Here is a 17,253-nt window from a genome sequence, read left to right as displayed (position 1 = left end):
GCATTAAGCTTTGGGGAGATGCTAGGATGAACTAATTAACTTCCACTGTCTAGTTAACTCATTCAATATGATTTTCATATCGAAATTGATTAAAGCATTACCTAATGCGGTCGACTTCACAATTATGCAAGTTAATCTAATCTCTTACTTCTTATGGTTCATTGTCTTAATCAAGATTAAACCTAAACATGGAACTACATAAACAAGTATTGGTTGTCAATCAAATACGTGAACAAACAATTTGCAATCAATAAATTTAGAGTGAGAATCCATAGACAAGATATATATATATATATATATATATATATTTATATACATATATAAATTTCTCCCAAAAAATACATTGATTTCTTCCAAATCCCTAAACTAGAGAAAACTCTAGAACGTACCTTCTCATGGGATGAAGAAGATAAATCCGTGCTCCATCTCAACCAATTACATGAGTAGAATGAAGAAATTAGAGAAAAATACAAGTGGAAGAGGTGAGAAGGTAGAAAAATCGGATGAAGGCCGATTAGAGATGTTGGAATGACTTAAAAAATGAAGAAGAAACCATTTAAACCAACGTTGCAATGCTCGCACGTGGTACACTGCATCCGTTAAAGTACATAGTGGCTGTGACGCTAGAGAATAGCATCGTGACACTGTACCAAAATCTAGTGCTTCTGAAAAAAGCATTGCACCTCTAGGGGCATTTTTGTCATTTTGCCTCATTTGAAGCTCATATGCTCTTTTTAACTCTTAATTGCTCCAAATTAACCTCGAACAGTCCGTAACAACCGATTCTACCTCTTAGATGTCCAAAACCTACAAAAATACTAAAAAAAACACATTAAAATATAGTAACAATCTAGAATTAAGAGGAGGAAGATAACTTTAACAATAACCCAACCTTTCAAATGACTTGAGCAAAGTCATAAAATAAAATGCAGAAGTATTGGAGGGGTGGGGGAATATGATGGGTGAGATTGAGAAGAAGGGTTAATTAGAGAGAAGAGGGAAATATGATTTGGTGAGGGAAAGAAAGTTGAGAAAGAAAATACGAATAAGTGGAGAGAGGTTAAATAGGAGATGATTAATTATAGGACGAGGTGAAAGCATGTGGAGATATACATACAAGGGAGAGATGAGAAGTAGGAGAATAGAGAAGTAAATTAAGAATGAGACGATAAATCGATATTACCTCGATAAGTAAGATTAATATTGTCCAAATATAGATTATAAATTATAGATTAAGGGAAACTTTGAAAAGAATTCAAGAGTACTTTCGACTGATATAGATATAGTGGGACCCATCTCATTGGTGAATGAATGATGTTCAAAAGATCCATTGTAAAGGTCTAAAATGTCAAATGACCCAAATTTTGAAGAAAAGTAAAATGATCACGTGAAATTACAACATTGCCCTTGCCTTCTTGTTTTCTTCTCCATGTTTCTTTTCCTTTTTCCCGACTTCTTCTGCTATGTCTTTTTCTTTGGTACGGTGAGTTCACACGAGTAGCTCCAAGGATTGTGATTGTTGATATCGGACGAACGACAAGACTATGTGAGAAAAGGAAGATCGAAACTAGTGAAGAAAGGAAGAACGAGACCGGCGAGAAGGGAAAGAAAAATGAGTCTTTTTCGCATGCGAGCGAGAATGTTTTTCGCATGCATGTGAGTATATTTTGGTAATTTCACTCCAATTTATCGTTAACAAAAAATCATTCGACATTATTTTAAAAAATGGGACATTTCGCATTTTATATCTAATTTTTGGATCATCCATCCACGGTGATGTTAAATAAAACTTCGCTCTAAAATTTTCAGACACGGATGCTCATATTGAGACCCTCCGCTTCAACATTTCGCCTTCATTCTACTATTTTCTCGAATTCCATTTCCATCGGGAACCTCCAAATCTCGCCAGACCCATAACCATGGAATCTTCCTTCACACTTCAGCTCTCTGATCATATTTCTCGGTTATGAGCTTTCATGGTAGGTTTTCGGGCTTCTGCTACTTTTTCCGCTGTCGTAATTCTTCCCGTTTTGACCGAATTCTGTTTCGTTAGGTACCCTTTATCGTTTTGTTCAGTATTCAATCACTTGGCGTGTGATTTGTCAGTGGCCCAAATCGAATCGAGTGTGTGTGTCTGTCACATGTAGAGTAGTTCGGACTGTGCTTTTTTTGGTTGATCTTTGATGTTTTTCTCTATCCTAGTAGATGAGTAGATTGTTCAATTTGTTTTTTAGTTTTTCCTCAATGGGACTGTTTCGCTTGTTACTGCCCCAGTTGACCGAATTCTAGGTACCCGTTATTGTATTATTGGGTAATCAATCAATTGTTGTGTGATTCGTCAGTGGCCCAAATTGAAACGATTGTGTGTGTGTGTGGTTCTGTCACATGTATGGGAGTGTGGACTGTGCATATTTTCGTTGATCTTAGACGTTGTCCATTGTTGTAGATGAGTGGATTGTTGATCTTTTTCCATTTCCCTTAACCTTTTAGTTTTAGTTGATGTGTATGTGTATGCATTTCCTTAAAGAGTGGATAAATGGTGATAGAGGTTGGGTTCTAATAGGTTTATATGTCTCGTGCAATATGGGATGGAGCGGGTGGAAGATGATGTGTTAAATGAAAGAATGAGGGAAATCTCCTTTGTGGTCTTTTGAAACATTTAGGTTGAGAGAAATAAGAGAGCTTTAGCAGTGTTCTAGAGTTGTGAAGAGTCGTTGGGAAGTTTGAGGCCTAGGTAGGTTCAATGCCTCCTCTTAGTTGGTGTTCATGTTAATCTCTGGTTCTTATCAACAGAGCCTTTTATGCAATGACCCATCTTCTTTAAGTTTGAGGATGAGTCGATGATCATTGGAGCTCTTTTCTATTCATGCAGGCTTAATTTTGTTTCTTTTATTGGGTATTTTGTTGGTTTTTTTTTTTTTTTTTTAATTTTTTTAAAATTTTTATTTATTAATATAATAATATATATAATAATATATATTATATATATATTTTATGAGTTAGGTAGGGCTAGCATAACTGTGTAAGTCTGTCCCTCAGGTGTCTTAGGTTGATTAAATTTCACAATTAGCTGGTTTTTCTTATTTGGGTATGGTTATGTATTCTCTTCCTATGAATGGGTGTGAGACTTGTATGTTGGTTTCGTTTTTTAGAAATAAGAAACAATTTCTGATTCATGTAATGAAAAGGAATAAAAGTTTAAAAGATATAAACTTCCAAAAGGGAAGGTAAAAAAAGTATGAATAACAAATACAGCCAAATAGAGATAAACTTTCTAACAACTCTGACAGACACGTCTCCGTCAAATACTGAAAAAATAATGACGACTACAAAAACTAACAAAGAAAACCAAAAATAAAAAACGACCACCAACCAACAAAGCTCAACAATGGGCAATCTGGAAACACTTCAACTTTGCACTAATGAAAGAAGCTTTTGATGAGCCAACAACACCAAGAAGCTTAAAAAGAAACTTCCTTCTAACGCTCGAAAGTCTTCCAACAGGAGAATGAAACAAAGCCCAACAAGTGATATTCAATTGCCAACACTAAGATCTTCCAAAAACAGCGAACAAAAATCCAACCACCCTCTATAAGGCAACCCCTTTGGATTTACTCCCAAGATCTCCAATTTTAGAAGAAAAGATTCCATACGAACACATTGCCATGACCCCTTAGATCTTTACACGAGGGGATTAGGGATGAATTTCCTTGAGCTATATTTCACATACCTTATCTAAAGATGAGAACTTTGAAGGAACTGAGGTAGGTATTATAACTGACGATAATGGCTGAGACACCACAATCAGATTATCTTGGACATTATCCTTAAACAATGCTTCAAAAGCATCAACAAATGAGTCCACAACATAAGGATCTTCAAACACCCTTTCTTCCAAAAATACTTTGGGTTCCATACTACTCATACTAATTTCAGAATCTCCATCAGAATCAAAAGCATGAGTACATGTAGAAGGGACATATTCCATAGGAGGAGAATGGTTGATAACATCGTTAGTCAAGTTAACATTAGATTTCGAAGGAGAATGAATAGTTGACTGGTTGAAGTACTGAGAGGTAAAGTGCTTGTCGATTCGTCTCATAGTCTCGTGGCAATATCTCCTAATTTGAAGAGGTCGTCAATCTGACACTAGATACTTCCGAAATATCAGCCTTAAAGTATGAGTTTTTGTTGATGGCCTTGACCCCATGGTTTGGAGATTTTGGCCTATGCATAAATGCGATCCTTGCTTGTAAACATCCCAACCGGTTATCAACAAAGAAAAAAAAAAGGATTGAGAGAGCTTTGAAATCTTGAAAGCTCTATTTCTTATGACAAAAAAGCAATGGCTCTGCTTAGAGAGGATTCTACATAAGCATGAGTCTGCTCCATAACCCGTCTTTTTGTTTGATCATGACGTCATTCTAGATTCATCTCTCGGTCGTGGGGTTATTTCAAAGTCAGATCTTCTTTTTTGGATGCACATCAACAACGTGTTCCCTCTTCCACTTTTGCTTTTTGGGGACTACTTGTTCGTTAGTTTGTGACCATTATGTATTTCGGCTATCTTCCTTGTTCTTCATACAGTCATCATCGTTTATTTTTGGGCTTCATTGTTTCTACAGGATGTTTTTTCCTCTTGTACCTATTTAGATTATTTCATTCATCAATAAAATGTTTCTTATCCAAAAAAAGTATAAGTTTTCTTGAACTAGAGAGGAAACTGTCTTTCGTGAATAAAAGAGAGGATATGGTTTGACCTTGCGATAAACCTTGGGAGCCCGTGGGACATTTGGAATTAAAGGTTCAGATTGCTTGTTTGACAAAGGTTGTTCGGCTGGCAAATTATCAAAAACCTCATTAATGCAACGAACTCATTAATAATAGCATTTGAATCACTTGAATTCACATCAGTAGGCTGTAAAATTATCTTCATTTCATTTGCATTCAAATTAGAGAATTATAGGTGATTCTTTGTAATCTTTTCAATTTCTTAGGCTCTGTTTAACCATTTTTTTCCCCTTATTTTTTGGTTTTTGCAAACCAAGCTTATAAATAGTACTTCTACCTATGGATTTCTTTGTTTTGTCATATGCTTTTTACAAATACTTTAAAAATCCAACCCAAGTTTGGAAAACTAAATAAAATGTAGTTTATATAGAAGATGATGAAGAAGAAAAGATGCATGTACTCATGTTAATTACTGTTTGGGGAAGGTGATTTGGTAGTAAAAAGAAAAGGTAGTAACTAATGCTATTGTTTCAGTTAATGAAGAGGTTTTGAGCATGATAAATATAGGAGAATACTTCAGTGTTCTATACACTATGGTTACTTATATTTTAGCATAAACGAAATCCCCAAACTAATAATAGAAAATTACATTAAAGGGAGAAAATCAAAGTATTTTTTGAGAACTTTTTTGATGGCTCTTTGGTAAGGTACACATTTACTGTTCTATATTTTAAGTCTTTGTTTTATGCTTGCCAGAAAACTCTCTGATTGCTGCTGCTAACACTGTATCTATGTGGGGATTTTTTTTTCCCCGTAGAACTTTTATTGATATATTGGGATTACTTTTTTTGGGTTTACTTTATACATTCTTTCAAGGCATTGTTTATTTTGCTATCTCTGTAAACTTTCAAATTTCAAGTGTCAATGAGAAGTTGTCTCTTGCTTGAAAAGATATGCAATATGGGATTATCCTTTATTGTGACTGTGATGTGGCAATGCAATCTTTTTTATTCTCTCTTATTTATTTATTTTTATCTTTCCAGGGGTTAAGTGCTTCAATACCATTCCATTTAATTCAGTATATCAAATCAACAATTCAATTCATTATTGATTTGGATTATGTTGGTAAAGTTATAATATAGGTTGACCTAATATATTGTAGAAGTGTAAAGGTTGACACCTCAGGTAATTTCCTTTCTGTTTTTGGACAGGTTGTTTATTGGGTTGTTTTTTCATTGGTTACGGACTGCACAAATTCTGTGGTTTGGTTGAATGTGTGGGCTTTGATTTCGACATAAGTAGTCAAATTTTTAGAATGCAGAAATGGCTTTAAGAGCGATCTTGGTAAAGAAAAGGCACCTTCTCAGTTGTGAGAATCTGTCTACCAGCTTATATCTAAGGTTCTCCAGATTTGAACATGGGCAAGCATCTCAAGCTGATGATTTACAGAGATTGGGCTACATTTCCGATCCTCCACCTGCAGTTATTGATGGAGGATGTGACGGTGGCTTATCTTCAGTTTGTCGGAAGGATATTTTATCCTTTCCAGCTGCAGAATATATTCGAAGTAATCTTATAAAACCTCAAATTTTTGGTCATGGAATTGGAAGAGGAACATCAGCTTCCTGTATGGGTTTTAGACATGTCTTACAACTTTCACATTATTCTACAACAGCCACAGCTGGTCAACCTGAATTTGGTGGTGATAATGATAGGAATGAAAAACAGGCTGCGAATAGGATTAAAGAGCCATCACCAGAAGATTGTGATCAAGCAGTTGAAGGTTTAAGTACAGTTAAAGCAAAAGCTAAGCAGATGCAAGACTCCCAGAAGAGTGCTGAATCTTTATTGAAAAGCATATGGGCTAAGATTCTAGGAATAGGTCCTGCTTTGAGAGTTCTTGCTTCTATGAGCAGGTTTGTAACTTTTATCCTTCTCACATCATATTTGATCCAAAGCTTGATTCTCATAGTGCATTGAACAAATATTACATCATGTAGGGAAGACTGGGCTAAGAAGCTTCGCCATTGGAAGGACGAATTTAAATCTACAATGCAGCACTATTGGTTGGGTACAAAACTTCTGTGGGCTGATGTTAGGATCAGCTCGAGGTTATTGGTGAAACTTGCAAGTGGGAAGGGTCTTTCTCGAAGGGAGAGGCAGCAACTCACACGCACCACAGCTGATATTTTCAGGCTAGTTCCTTTTGCAGTTTTTATTATAGTTCCGTTCATGGAGTTCTTATTGCCAGTCTTCCTGAAACTATTTCCCAACATGTTACCATCAACCTTCCAGGACAAGATGAAGGAACAGGTAAATGTTGCAGAACTGGGTGGAGATTGCTAAACATGTTGCTCCATCTTGCAGTTCATTGGCTGTTTGTTCTCTCGCTATTTGATTTTTGGAACTTAATTCTTTAAACTGAACTCTCCTGCTATTTTTTTTTCGTGTGCTAGTGCTCTGGTTCATTCATTTCTATTGCTGAAATTGCTGTTTATTTACAAACTATCTTTTTGTGAACAAACCATTACAAGAAGTATGTAGCTTATGCACGGAAACATTTTTGGTCCCATCCAATTGGGGAACTTTTTTATAGTCTCTTTGGATGAATGAAATTGTTTCACATCCCAAAAAAGAATGCATTGTTTTGGCTCATGACATTTTAGAGATGTGACTCTATGAACTTGTGATTGTAAAATGTGTATGACTTTTTTATGGAAAAAATAGTCTTTAACTTCAGATGTTCTTCGGGGAAGGTTCAATTTTTTGGCTTCATTATGGCCTTTAAGTAGCTTAAAAAGATTCTCCTTTTATCTTTCTTGAATGAATTAGTTATGCAATAATATTTTTTCATTCTGACCTTAACACTTGAGGATCAAGGGAGCTGGAACCTTTTGTAATGAATGTAGCTCTTACATCTGAAGCTCTTCCTCCTATTGGATGAGATAGTTCATAGGTCTCTCAGTCATATGCTTTCTCTCTGTCTCCCTTGACAGAATAGGTCTGATTTTAGATTCCATCTTTCAGGAGGCATTAAAAAGAAGGCTAAATGCTAGAATAGAGTATGCCAAATTTCTTCAGGATACTGTTAAGGAAATGGCCAAAGAAGTCCAAAACTCCAGAAGTGGAGAAATTAAAAAGACAGCAGCAGACCTCGATGAATTCATGACTAAGGCAAGTAGATTATATCCTCCATTCCTGCAGCGTGAGTTAATTTAATTTACCAGTTTTGTCTACCGCAGCTGATGCACCTTGCTCAATGGGGGGTGTTATATTATGCTTATATAGGTCAGAAAGGGTGCTCGTGTTACCAATGAGGAAATTTTGGGATTTGCCAAGTTATTCAATGATGAGCTTACGTTGGATAACATAAGCAGGTCTAGTTTTTATTTATTAACTAAATTCTTTTATCTTTTAGCTTGTATTTTTTTTTTTTTTCCAAATATCTATCCAGTGAACCTCCATTCATTTGACAGGCCTCGTTTGGTGAATATGTGCAAATACATGGGTATCAGTCCATATGGTACGGATGCATATTTGCGCTTTATGCTAAGGAAAAGACTGCAAGAGTAAGAGTCCTCTACGAACATGACATGCATAATTCCATCCCTAGTGCGTTTTATCATTCGGGACTTGAAGTTTTCAGCTTTGATACATGCGTGTGTGTATATATTGCAGCTTCTATGTACTTGTTTTTCTTACATCTCCCACTTTACCAGTTTATGTCATGTTAAAATGGTTCTGTAATGTAATGGTCAGACTATTCGTTTACTGATTATTATGCATTCTATTTAAGATATTTTTGTGAATATTCACCTTAAAGTTCTTTGTTTTCCTCCTTGTTTCAAGTTTAGTTCGACTTTTAATTGAAAAATCAAACATATGGTCTCATCAACAATGAGAAAATTTCCTTCCAGTCACGCGAGTAGTTTTATGTAATCAATTTGTCAAGTTGTGGTCTTTGATGATATTAAGCTTCTTGTTGTAAGAGTTGGAATCTATGGAATATACCTAAAGGATGTGGAGAAGTTTCATGATATACCCAGTGGAATATGCCCAGAGGATGCTTAAACATCAGGTATCCAACTGTCGGTTAATTAGGAATTCATAACTGGCAACAGATCAGAGAACCTTGCTGGATCCTGCTGGAAGAAATTGTCTGAGGCCTTTAATTTCGGTGTAGTGTTTCCTTCTAACAGTAAAGATGTTATGCTTCAATCGCTCTATGCCCAAGATTTTAGTCATAACTGGCAACAGATCGTAGATCCTTGCCGGATCCTGCTGGAAGAAATTGTTTGAGGCCTTTAATTTCGGTGTATTTTTCCTTCTAACAGTAAAGATGTTATGCTTCAACCGCTCTCTGCCCAAGTTTTTAGGATGAAAGCCAGGATTCTCTGTCCAACCACATTTAGCCCATCCTATTTTGATAAGAAACAAATTTTATTGATGTATGAGTTTGCAAAAGGGCATAAAGCCAAAGCGAAAGGATTACAAAAGATTTCTCCAATCAGCCAAAAGAGAGGAAAGACTATAAGAGCTATAGAAAGAAATATATTTACACCAAGTCATAGCGAAAAGATAACATGTTCCATAAATCTATCAAAAGTGCTTTCCTTGTCATTGACGATGCGGTTGTTTCTTTACATCCAAATGCTCCACAAAAAAGCCCTAATCAAGTGCATCCACATAGAACTTTTACCATCAGTGAAGGGGTGGCCTGCGAGAGTTCATGGGAGGAGGAATTTAGCCAATCCTTTGAGAATTGTTGAATGAAAGACTTTATCTTTGATAACTCTGCCGAGAGTGCGAAGAAGTGTGTGAGGAAGCTAGATGGTTGGCCTTATTTCAGAATTCAGTGTACTCTTACATCCTGTACTTTGGGACTGCTTTGGGACTTGTATCTTCGCTAATTGGGTTTCTTTTATGTAGTTTTAAAGGGTGGATTCCTTTTATCCCTCTCCTTGTGTAAATTTTTTCTTTTAACATGATTTTGGTTTCTTAAAAAAGAATCAAGTCCCACATTTGTGCAGTCTTCTTAGTATAGTAACTCAGAAGATCAGAACCCAAAAATTGTCTTTAAAAATATTCATATTCGGTCTTATTTTTCCCATCAAAAAGGGTTAAGAAACAGAAACAACAGAGTCAATGTAAGACATTTGGATAAGACATATGGTTCTTGATTATATGAGTACGGGACATTGTGCCCAAGCCCATCAAAGGAAGCATAGTTCTTAAGAATAAGATCGGATTGTAAACAAAATGTGAATGAGATCTAACTATAAATGTAATGATTCTGACCACTATCTTCACTCTCTGTGAATTATTCCATTAATTAATTTGTTCTCATTTAATGTCTTCTCTTTTGTCTCTGTGGTCAACCATATTTCTTTACTAGAGAGGTTGCTTCTGATGAAATTTGTTGATAAATCAGAAGCCTTTCCTTGTTCACAAAAGGTTGGGTGGGAGATGCCTAACAAGAAGTCATTATATTTTTTTGTAGTTGAAATTTTCTCCCTATAAAGAATTTGTTCGTTTATATTTGCAGGATTAAGAATGATGATAGGATGATTCAGTTAGAGGGGTTGGAATCTCTTTCAGAAGCAGAGCTTCGTCAAGCCTGTAGAGAACGTGGTTTACTTGGATTGCTTTCGGTTGAGGAAATGAGACAACAGGTCCTCTTTTCTTGTTTATATGTCAATTGTACTAAATGAACTACCTTTTTTTCTACGATCGTTTTAAATTACCGTTTGACCCTAAAGCTTAAGCTAATAGGTGAAGGGTTAAGAGATCATGGGTTCAATCCATGGTGGCCACATATCTAGGGTTTAATATTCTACGAGTCTTCTTGACACTCAAATGTTGTAGAGTCAGATGGAACACCCGTGAGATTAGTCAAGGTGTGCGTAAGTTAACTTGGACATTCTATCCAAAAAAAAAAAAGTGAATGTAAATTAATATTATATCAACAATAACACTCCCCTCACTTGTTCGGGGCCATGGTCTTGATAAAGGGCTAATAGGTCATGAGTTCAATCTATGGTGGTCACCTAACTAGGATTTAATATCTTGCGAGTTTCTTTGACACCTAAATATTGGAGGGTCGTCAGGCGGGTTGTCCCGTGAGATTAGTCGAGGTGCGCGTAAGATGGTCCGGACATTCACAGATTTTTTTTTTTTTTTAAAAAAATAATGTCTTTTTTAGAAAAACCTCACTTGTGGGTTTGGAAATTTGTAGAAGACCCAACAAGTAGAAATCTATATTAATTGGGAGGAAATAACCTTGGAAGAGTTTGAACACAAGATCTCTTGGACCACATGCTTTGATATACCATGTTATTTTTGGAGAAATAATATTTTTCTCTTATTTCTGAAGAAGGGCCTTATAAGTGGTAAATATAATACCAGATAAATTCTAACCAAGGGGACTAATTATAAAAGATAAGTTTCCTTCTCTACCATTTCTTAACTAAGGGAACTAATTATAAAAGGAAAGGACATGTATAAAAATAGTTAAAAGATGTAAATGACTAATCCAAATGCAATTATACTATAAACAAATCTACAATCATCTATTTTATTTCTGGAAATCAAAGTGGAAGTTGAACATTAGTCTCTTCTTTTCAATAATTCAACGTAAAGTTCCGTTTCCTTAAAAAAAAATCAATTTAAAATGTATCCAATTTTATGTTAGTCTTTTTTCTTCTTGTTTCCTAATTTTAATCTTGGTTAGTTATTCCGTTTAATTAACAATCAAGATAGTGCAAAGGCACTAGTAATGTAATAGATGGATAGAAAGGACACAGATTTTATTTGGAAAATTCAAACCCAAGAAAACTCTAATATCGCATGGTCAAACTGAATAAGTAAATATCAATTACTTACATAAGACCTAGGCACTCTATACCTTCTGTGTACAGTGCCTCAGCCTTTACTTTATTCAATTGAACCATGATTTGTTGTGACTTACATGGTTTCCAACCCTGAATTATGTCTGCCACGAATTCCACTGGTTTTGTGAAGCAACACTGACATTCACGCTTTCTGGTAACCATTTTTTGTCTTTTTGTTGCTCCTATTGTTTGAGGCCTATCTTTTGTGTGGCTTGTTCTATTATACTTTCATTCTTCTTAACTAAAGATGGTTTCTTATCCAAATCCAAATATGTTCACCAATATAGCTATGTTAACTTTATTTATCCTGCTTGGAGATTTTAACTAGCTTGTTTAGATCTACAGTGACCCTCCCGGGCTGTATTAGCCTACTGCTTTAATTTGTGTTAAATAGTTAACTTAAAAAGAGAAATATTAGAAGCCTTTTTGTACCCTGTCTCCATCACACCTAAACTCTGCCATGAATTGAAAAGCACATACATAGTGAATAAAAATAAATTAGGGGAAAAAAAAGATAATTGTCTCAAGCAAAATGCTGTCAAGTTGACCTACTATTTTTCGCCTATGTTAGATGTTAAGCCTCATGTCTAACATATATATCGACAGCTGATATGAAAGATATGTGTTTCAATGCAAAGGACTCTCAAGTTAACCTACTACTTTCGTCTTAAAGTTTGATGTTAAACCTCATGTCTAACGACTAAAATATGCAACTGCATTATTTTGTTGTCAAAGAAGTGTCTATGAAACTTGCGTTTCTGCTGTAATATTATTTTCTTCTGGGTTTGGATATAAAGGAAAAACGTCTTTTAGTTTTGACGTAAAATTTTGTTATTTCCTGTAGCTGCGTGATTGGCTGGATTTATCACTCAACTACTCTGTACCATCTTCGCTCTTAATTCTTTCTAGGTAACTAAATACTTTCTGCTGCTTCTTTTTCTAATTGTAAGACATTGAAATATGTGTCTTCTGATTGGTAACCATTGCAGAGCCTTCTCTGTGTCCGGAAAGGTGAGACCAGAGGAAGTTGTACAAGCAACTCTTTCCTCCCTGCCGGATGAGGTTGTGGATACCGTTGGGGTGACAGCTTTGCCATCTGAAGATACTGTTTCAGAAAGAAGAAGGAAATTGGAGTTCCTAGCAATGCAAGAGGAGATGATAAAGGTTTTCTTTTATTTGTTAATTTATTTTTATATGTTTCTTTGTTGTGTGCGTGTGGAGGGAGGTTGGGGGCTTCCTTATTGTTACAATTAATTATTATTATAAGAAAAATTCTGCGAGAAGGGGACTTACCAGTTTGGTTTGAGTCAGATCAGTGTTTCCCTTCATCCCTATGTGAGCTTACATTTAGAATTGTGTGATTTTAAAAATGTAAGCCGATTGCTGATGCCGATTTAGTATAAAATCAAGTTGACTAAACTAATTGCTGATTTAGTTAGAATTGTGTGATTTTAAAAATGTTTGCGATTGCTGATCCTGATTTAGCATAAAATCAATTTGACTAAACTAATTGCTGATTTAGTTAGAATTGTGTGATTTTAAAAATGTAAGCTGATTGCTGATGCTGATTTAGTATACAATCAAGTTGACTAAACCAATTATCTGAATTTTTTTTTTTAAATATATATTAAGGACTATATGCTCTTTTAAATCCAGAGCTACAAATTTCTTCTAACAACCTCTAACTTATTCTAGAAAATGTTAGCTAATGTAGCTCTTGGAAAATCCTGAAAAGAGGGGTGCAAATTTCTTCTTCCTTCTAACTCTCCTTTCTCTCCTGAAATAGAACTTTCAATATGCCTTCTTTATGTCCCAAGTATTTTTAATTATTTTCATGATCTAAATTTTTTATGTACTTAAGTCGCTGATTCTGTATGAGTTCGCCTAAAAGAAGGTCAAACTGCATGTTCTTTTCTACCAAGATGATCTAGGTTTCTTATTCTTGCTGTATCGAATTAGATGTTTCAAAAAGGTTCCTGGAATTTAGATGCTCTTCATAATATATATATATATATATATATAGGAGGAGGAAGAAGAAGAAGAGGAGCTGGCTAAGATGCAAGAAACTGCTGGTAGTCAAAAGGATGTAGCACTAGAAGAGATGACTAGTCCAACAACTGGAGAACCCAAAGAGAAAACAAAAACAATGGAGAAACAAGAGCAACTATGTGAACTCAGCCGTGCATTGGCAGTTTTAGCATCTGCTTCTGTAAGAATTGAAAATAATTTGTGATTTCAAGGACTAGCATTGTCGCTCTTGTCCTTTTTCTTTGCATTTACACATGATGTTTATTTAACTTGCTCTGTTCCACGCTCATTATTCGTTTAGTCGGTCAGCAGGGAACGTGAGGAGTTCTTACAACTTGTAAAGAAAGAGGTATAACTTGTTCCTTCTCGTTGTGTACTGCAAATTAACCTAACAACATAAATGTCCATAGGTTTGTGATTTTTTTTTGTCTCCAAGATGGCTAAAAAATCTTCTGAAGGACCCAAATAATGTATTTTGACCTGAAAAAACCCAGTACATTGCTAATTGGTCGGTGCTTTTTTCTTGCTGTTGTCTCCATTTCCAGATAGACCTGTACAACAGCATGGTCAAGAAAGAGGGCAAAGACGGTGAAGAAGAAGCACGAAGGGCTTACAGAGCTGCAAGGGAGGATACTGACCAGGCTGCTGAGTTGACTTTAGGTCGCAAGGTTTCTTCAGCACTTATTCACAGGGTAACATGATTCTTCATCATGACTGTATTTCATGAGTTTAGTTTGGTCTCTTGATGCTAACCCCGCAGTTGATTATTTAGCATCTGTCTCTGATATGACTCATGTCTTCTCTGCAACTTGGAAAATTCACAATATTGATGATGTATTCAGATTGATACGATGCTTCATAAGCTTGAAAAGGAAATTGATGATGTTGATGCCAAAATTGGGGACCGTTGGCGATTGCTGGACAGGTTTTATGATTGTCACTTTCTTATTTGATGTGAATTCCACATCAGGGCATATCATGTGAGTATATCTATCTATATGGTACTTCTTTGCAGGGATTATGATGGCAAAGTGACAGCTGAGGAGGTTGCATCTGCTGCTATGTATCTCAAGGATACCTTGGGCAAGGAGGGAATTCAGGAAATTATCAGCAATCTCTCCAAGGATAGAGGTAAGCAATGTTGTATCGTTTTACTCTTCTGCCTCAGTTTCTTGTCCTTGATATGTGAAGGTGAAGGGCTTGGGAATTGGTTTTAACCCCGGGGGTGCTTTGTCCGCTAGAGTTTGGAATGTTTGGAGATACTTTACGTGGTTTTAGGTTCAAACCCCAGTTGAAAACTTAATAACTTAAAATATTTGTTGTAGTTAGAATTACCCTTAAGATGACAAAGCCCCACTTGGAATTAGAAAGGTTGGGGCGCAGCCATGAGGCTCATGTGAGGAGCGGGAGTGAGACATTTCATTGATAAAAACAGAATAATGCTCAAATTACAATAAAACAAGATATAGCAATTGCAACCATTACAGCCAAAGGCAACTAAAAATAGCGCTTGAAAAGAATAGAAGCCCTTTGTTATCAACTAAACAGAGAGTACAAAGATTAGACGACCATCAAAGAGAGGGAAAGAATCTGCCATTAAGACGGCTCCAATTTCAAAGATCTGGATGCAAAGCCACTCTTACCCGTACAACAACTTAGAAAAATCTTATCAAAGTTGAACTGTCAATGAAGACGACATGAATCATGGTTATGAATAACCTTTAAGCTTCACCTAAGGAAGGAGAAATAATTATCTCTTAATGGTTACAATCGACCAAACCGCACCTTCTTGACCATCAGATTTTTTATGTCTCAGTATTTTCGTTAATGAATCTCACATGTAGCTACTTTCTCCAATTTTCCTTTTAACAGAAGGAAAGATACTCGTTGAGGACCTTGTCAAGTTAGGCAGTGAAATAGAAGATGCTGATGCATCTGAAGCAGGAAAGTCATAAAGGAAATGCACCATGTTACTTCAAGGGCAAGGGCATCTTTCTGTTTTGATTGGCTGTCGGAAAGTATATAGTGGTCGCTCTTTTTCAACTCTTGAAGCATTGGTTTTAATGTCCTTGAGATTGGCTTTTGTTCCATTAGTCAATGACAATGATACAAATGTACTGAAGATCACAATAATTAAGAAATTCTTTTTAAATGCAATAATGAATGGTCACCTTTTCTATGGTGAATTGTTCTTTTGACAAGCCTCGCATCAAATATATAATGAATCAAGACCCTCTTCAAAAAGAACAATTTTAGTAGGGCAATTGTTCCATGAAAATCTTCAAAACACTCGCGAATAATATATATTTATGTATAAAGGATAAAAAACTTGTAACATTGAAGAGAGTATTCTCTTAATTTTTTCTCAATTTGGATAGTTAGACATTTAAGATAACAATGCACAACGTAAAAGCTCAATCTCAATCGAGTATGTTCACTGAAGTCAGTAGACCTACATGAAAGAATTTGATGTTTCTATATAATTTTATTCTTCTTAAGACTAAGCCATTTTGGACTTGTATTAGAGATTTTGCTTATAATGGAATTTAAGCTTGCAATTTGATGTAAATTATATGTAATTTGTCTGTCTTGGCTTTAATAATAAGGCATAGTTTTACCATTTCATCTCCTCCCAATTTTATGGCTTCAAGCCACGCGTCTGGTTCTAAATTATCCTTAAATTTGAGAGTTGATATTAATAATAGGCAAAAAGGTACGATTAGTTTCTCATATTTGAAATTAGTCAATTTAGTCCTTAAGTTTTCAAGAATAGGTTTAAAAGTACTTCTATTAAAAAAAAAATCCAATTAACTTTGAATAAAAAAATGAAAATATCTAATTCTCATCTCTCTCATATTCTCTCACCTCTCTGGCCATGTTTTAACTGAAGGAAAAAAAAAAAAAAACAATTCTCTCTCTTTTATTTCCCATTAATTTATTTCTCTCACTAACTTTGGAATAAAATGACAAGGCAAGGGTGAAGACTGAAGACTCAAGGGAGAAACTGCTGCCTTCTTCACTCATGAGCATTAAAACCACACCAACAAAACAACTTTCATATCTCCCTACCTATTTCAAAATTACTAACAAAACAATTGCTTTTTTCTAAAAATAATATGAACAGCAGCAACAGTTGTAGAAGTAGTATATATTTAAATATTTTCATATTTTTTTTCAATTTTTCTAAAAATTTAGCAATGGAGAGGAGAGGGGAGAGAATAAGAGAGAAGAGAGAGAGAAAGAGGAACGAAGAGGAGGGAGAGGGAACGAAGAGAGATGAGAAAATTATTAAAAAATATTTTTTTCCAACTCATCTTACCACTTCATCTAGTCAATTTTTTTAATTCAAAGTTAATGACTTTTTTTTAATACAGGAGCCAGAAATTATTTTAAATGACAAAACTGTTAAAAATATTTACAAATAATAACAAATTATCACAGTTTATCTGCGATAGACCATGATAGACTATCATCTGTCTATCATGACACAGATAGTAGTCTATCGTGATATATCATAGATAGACAGTGAAATTTTACTATATTTATAAAATATTTTGATTCATTTTCCTATATTTAAAAACAACCCCTTTTTAAACCTATTCTC

At 35.2% G+C, this 17,253-nt stretch overlaps 1 protein-coding gene across 1 annotated transcript; it reads left to right on the top strand.

Moving 5' to 3' along the window:
• Positions 1 to 1,806: 1,806 nt before the first annotated feature.
• LOC120079692 (mitochondrial proton/calcium exchanger protein) lies at positions 1,807 to 15,850 on the top strand. The gene is made up of 15 exons (XM_039033998.1): positions 1,807 to 1,979; positions 5,943 to 6,647; positions 6,732 to 7,044; positions 7,759 to 7,905; positions 8,020 to 8,108; positions 8,208 to 8,300; positions 10,277 to 10,403; positions 12,466 to 12,530; positions 12,611 to 12,785; positions 13,645 to 13,830; positions 13,951 to 13,998; positions 14,195 to 14,341; positions 14,492 to 14,574; positions 14,665 to 14,780; positions 15,522 to 15,850. Exons 2-15 carry the CDS (start codon positions 6,055 to 6,057, stop codon positions 15,602 to 15,604), a joined length of 2,265 nt encoding a protein of 754 aa, XP_038889926.1. The 5' UTR covers positions 1,807 to 1,979; positions 5,943 to 6,054; the 3' UTR covers positions 15,605 to 15,850.
• The last annotated feature ends 1,403 nt before the right edge of the window (positions 15,851 to 17,253 follow it).

This window comes from Benincasa hispida, chromosome 6 (genome assembly GCF_009727055.1).
Source record: "Benincasa hispida cultivar B227 chromosome 6, ASM972705v1, whole genome shotgun sequence".
NCBI lineage: Eukaryota > Viridiplantae > Streptophyta > Magnoliopsida > Cucurbitales > Cucurbitaceae > Benincasa > Benincasa hispida.
Note: the sequence above shows the minus strand (reverse complement) of the source record. Positions and strands in the feature narration are given on the sequence as shown.

Bases quoted from the DNA above. Each gene is read 5' to 3' on its own strand.
- LOC120079692 (XM_039033998.1), top strand. From the start codon at position 6,055: ATGGCTTTAAGAGCGATCTTGGTAAAGAAAAGGCACCTTCTCAGTTGT. The intron at 7,906-8,019 runs GCAAGTAGATTA...ATGCTTATATAG, and splicing joins TCGATGAATTCATGACTAAG to GTCAGAAAGGGTGCTCGTGT. The intron at 13,831-13,950 runs GTAAGAATTGAA...TTATTCGTTTAG, and splicing joins CAGTTTTAGCATCTGCTTCT to TCGGTCAGCAGGGAACGTGA.